Source organism: Triticum dicoccoides, chromosome 3A, assembly GCF_002162155.2.
Source record: "Triticum dicoccoides isolate Atlit2015 ecotype Zavitan chromosome 3A, WEW_v2.0, whole genome shotgun sequence".
Taxonomy (NCBI): domain Eukaryota; kingdom Viridiplantae; phylum Streptophyta; class Magnoliopsida; order Poales; family Poaceae; genus Triticum; species Triticum dicoccoides.
The window spans coordinates 63,986,297-63,990,998 of NC_041384.1; the positions used below are offsets into that span (position 1 = coordinate 63,986,297).

The 4,702-nt window shown below is 46.1% G+C and overlaps 1 protein-coding gene across 1 annotated transcript; it reads right to left on the reverse strand.

Moving 5' to 3' along the window:
- Positions 1 to 410: 410 nt before the first annotated feature.
- Positions 411 to 1,261, reverse strand: LOC119271238. The gene has a single exon (XM_037553144.1). It carries the CDS (start codon positions 1,253 to 1,255, stop codon positions 659 to 661), a length of 597 nt encoding a protein of 198 aa, XP_037409041.1. The 5' UTR covers positions 1,256 to 1,261; the 3' UTR covers positions 411 to 658.
- Positions 1,262 to 4,702: the final 3,441 nt, after the last annotated feature.

A 4,702-nucleotide genomic window follows, 5' to 3' on the forward strand; every position in this document is an offset into this window, starting at 1 on the left:
TCTTCTCTTATTTAAGAGAAGACAAGAGATGATCTCTTAGCACAATATGTCTCACCACATTTTTAAAAATTGCTAATTATTAAAGATAAGGCTAAGAGATGACCCATTGTAGACATTTTTCTTTGTCAATTCTAAATTACATGTAAAATTTAAGATAAAATTATCTTATCAACCATTGTACATGTCCTAACTAGTTATTGAAGATAAGGCTAAAAAATGACCCATTGTAGACATCTTTTTTTCTCATCTCTAAATTACATGCAAAACTTAAGATAAGATCATCTTATCAACCATTGTACATGCCCTAAGATTTTAAACATTGTATTTTCGCTGACTTAAAAGAGAGAGAAGATGAGAGAGAAAAGAAACGGGTTACTAATTAACAGCCGGCTACAACACGTGCTCCTAAACATGCCATCTTTTGTGACTATGAATCAAAAAGTTCTGAAGCTCACGGCACGTCAATGATGATTTATCGATCATGCACATGTAACTGACAAAAGGGATTGGGTTTAAAGAAGATTGTAGAAATAAGTTGCAGTAGTAGCCACATACTCCTACGTACAGACGGTACGTGCATGTAGGTATCGATGAACACAAACATACGAGAGAATGGTGATCGGACGACTGGTTGCTTGGCCGCCGCGCGCGCGCGCTATCAGCCATGCAGAAGCATCGAGGCGTCGAAGAACTGGGCGACAATGGCCGGGCGCATCCGCTCCACCGCGGCCTCCGCCATGGCCAGATCGTCCATCGCGCCGCGCAGGAGCTGCTCGGCCGCCGGTGCCCAGGCGTGGGCGACCGCTCGCGGCGATGGCGGCCTGAGCATGACGTGGAAGACGCCGAGCGCCGCATGGCCGTGCGACTTGGCGGAGTGTAGGCAGTGCAGCGCCGTCTCCGCGTGGCGGGCAGCGTCGGCGTGGTGGAGCTGCCACCTGTCGCGCCACAATGGCGCGTTGCCCTGGAGCCCGATGTGGTCAGCGCAGAGGGAGAAGACGTTGCCCATTACGGCGTGGAACCTGCTGAAGCGCTTGATCCGGCCGAGGGCGAGGTCGATGATGTCGCCGCCTGCTGAAGCGCCCTGGCCGGCGTTGGGCAGGGGATGCACGCCCGGGCGGAACATGCGGCAGTCCTCGGCGGCCAGGCGGTACTGCTGGCGGGCGCCAGTGATGGCGTCGACTATTGCATTCGTCCCGTTGATGTTGGTGAAGCTGCGAGACGACGCCTCCGCCGCTGTGCTCCTCCACTGCTCCATTGCCCGCGTCGGTAGGCTCTCTCTCTCTCTCTCTGTGTGTGTGTGTGTGTGTGTGTGTGTGTCGCTGTTAATAGGAGGGGACGTGAGGCCCACTGCAGGATGAACCACACGTGCAAGTGAAACTGTCGTTGCCACGCAGAATCATCTCGCTCCCACGTAAGAGTCTATCGCGGGGGCACGAGTAGCGAGCTAACCTAGCTTCTGACCCACTGAACCTCTGGTCCCATCTACACCGGGCCCACATGTCAGTGCACATGTTGTGTCATGGCACTGGCAGGTTGCTAAGTTGGGGGGCTGGCCATTTCAGCGAGAAGGGCCTCGAGGACGGAGAAGGGAAACAAGGGGGCGTCTATATGTCACTTTCCTTAATTATTTTCCTCGTACATGTGCTCCTCAAGTACATAGAAAAATCAACCCAACACCAGGACCCCGCTGTGCTGAGCTGATTTCAAAGGGCTCGTGTGACGCATCCATTGAAACAAAGCCTGGTGGCTGGCCCACCACTAGGCACAAGCCATGCACCCGCACGCTCGGCCTACACTCATTTTGCCCTGACTTTCATAATTGTACTACTTTGACTTAGTTAGAAATGAATTTGGAAACATGATAGATAATCACAAATATTAATTGACACTCGCTGCTGGCACAAATCTCCGTCTCCCTTTTCTACCTAACATAAAATGTATAACCGTATTTTCTGTTCCCGGCAAGAAAAGAACATACTTTATAATTCCAATAGAAATCATCTGGAATATGTGTAAGCACGTAATATATTTGCTGTTATCCGAGATGAATTTGTCTGCATTGTTCTTTCTAAGGAAAAGATTGACAGAAAAATGTCGTGATGCAAAACAACAAAAACAAAGAAAAACTGTTGCCATGACGAATGAACTACGGGAATAGTTTACCCCTTAAAGAAACAACAAGAAATTATTTTTAAAATATTGTACAGCTACGCCTAACATGTACAAATCATAAAGACCTATGTCAAAGTCTTCCCTTTTTATGGGAATTAGAATTTATTGCAAACTTGCACACAAAATATACAAAACTGGCACTCTTCTATACTGTGAAAATAATAATTGTGAAGTGTTGCAACTTCACTAATAGTTATTTTACAAATAAATTCAAGTTAAACTCTCAAACACCAAATTCTATAGTGTCACGCTATTGCAGCATCAACAATGCTGCATGAACAAATGTAAGGAGAATAAAATCCAATGACCAAAAAATCTACTAAGCAACAACTAAATAACACGAGCCAAAAAAAATAGATTTTTTCTTATTAATAAACAAAGATATATACTAAAACAAAACCAAAACAAAAGCATATGTTATTCTAAGGTAGAAAGAATTAAGGGTGCTGATATTACCGTAAAAGATGAAAGAAACCAAAAAACATACTTTTCCCTATTGTGCAAGACGAAATTTAGACTAGTGCAACTTTTATAATATTTTGTGATTTAAGTAAATTTAAAAAATAAGTTTTATTTTAAGAAAGAAGGGAGAATGAATTTTGTTCACCATGTTACCTGGCAGAAAAAAAGAACAACGACAAAAACAAAGGAACACTTTCTTTCTAAGGAAGAATGAATATAATTATGAGAATGGTTTACTTCTGAAAGAAACAACAAGAAACTACTTTCAGAAATATTGTACAGCTATACCTAACATGAACAAATCAGAAGGACTTATATCAAAGTCTTTTTCTTAATGCGTGAATTAGAATATGTTAACATGCATGCAAAATATACAAAACTTACACTATTTTATATTGTGAAGTAAAAAAATGAATTCAATTTAAAGTTTCAAACACCAAATTTAATAGTGCCCTACTGTGACATCAGGATAATTAAGCTACAGTGAACCTCTGCTAATGATGCCACGTCACCTCAGTTATTGTTGATAAACTCTCGTTAGTTCAAAACAGAAACAAATTCAAAATTTATTTAAAGGCAAACATCAAAAGTTTTCAAACTTCAAAACTAAAATGTTCAGGTTGTGCCAAATAATGCATAGGTAATTATGGTGGAGGAGCGAAACTTTGATAAAATGTTTCAAGTCTCTAAGATAATTAAAACAATAGTTAAAACAATTAAATAAATGCCTATTGGATTTTATAAACTATTAAACTATTTTATTTTGGGCTGAGAATTAATGTGGCAGTAGTATATTTATAAATACAAATTTAGGTGCTAGTGTTCATTTTTATAAAACTGAAATAAAAAGGGAACTTAAAATAAAATAGAAAAGAAATAGAAAACAAAAGGAAAAGATAAAATAAAAATAAAAACAAAACTAATCTACTTGGCCATGTGGCCCATTAGCCAAAAACGGCCCACTTAACCCCTTCCCCTTCTCCTATTCACCTCCCCATCGCGCTGGACGCGCGCACCGCGTCCATGGCCGAGGATGGCCACGTGGCAGCCATCCGGTGACCCCCGGCTCCTTTAGGTCGACGACGACCCCTCCCCGAACCCCCCTGACGAACCGTAGCTCAGTCTCCCATCCCCCTCATGCCGCTCTGTCCTTCCCCGCACGAACTCGAAGCACTGCCGCCATGCCCTCCGTCGATCCCGCGGCCACCGTTGCCCCCACGCCTCGAGACCGCGCCTAGGAAATGCACCGTCGTCCACTACGTCCTCTACGAGGACTCATTCGAGCTGTGTGCCTCTCCGTCGCTGGATTCGCATCGTCTTCTACCTCCAGCCACCGGAGCTCCGCCGCGTAGATTCTCCACCCCCATGCGCTCCGAGACCTCGTCGAGCCTCCTTGAGCTCCCCGGTGAGCACCCTATCCATCCCCATCGCTTTGCCCACCGCTGAGTCGCTCCTAGATGCCCCGACCACCATTGCCGAAAGCTTGCTCCGCCGCTCACCTCGCCGTCGCGACCACAGCTCACGCTGCTCGCGCCTAAGCACATAATCATGCTCAACGTCTCCGTGGGATGCCATAGCACCCACCGACTCTTTCCCTCGTGCCCCCCTGCATCTTCCCCGTCGGTGTCGTGCTTCAGCCGCCGCCTCGGCTCATCGCCAGTGCCGTTCCCGGCCACCTCGGCACCTGCAGCTTGCCCCACCAGACGCGCGCGAGCGTCAGCTCACCGTAGGACCTAACCGCACACCAAATGGGCCACTGTGGCCGATTTCCGCCGCTGTCCCCCGTCGCGCCGCCGTCGATCTGGTCACCGGCGCGCGCGTCGGCGTTTAAACGCCGGCAGGACCCACCCGTCAGGCCATTAGCCGCTAACTGCCGTCCATAACACCCACTGAACGGTAGGCCCACCTACTGTAGAGTTTAAGTTAATTAAACTAACCCTGTTATTGAACCGGGACACTGACAGCCGGGCCCCACCCTATTGACTAACTAATTAAATTAACTAAACCACTATTGTTTAGCTTACTCGCTGACTACTGGGCCCGACTGGTCAATTTGACTAGTCACTAG

What these genes read in the sequence shown, in the direction of transcription:
- LOC119271238 (XM_037553144.1), bottom strand. Translation starts at nt 1,255, where the DNA reads ATGGAGCAGTGGAGGAGCACAGCGGCGGAGGCGTCGTCTCGCAGCTTC.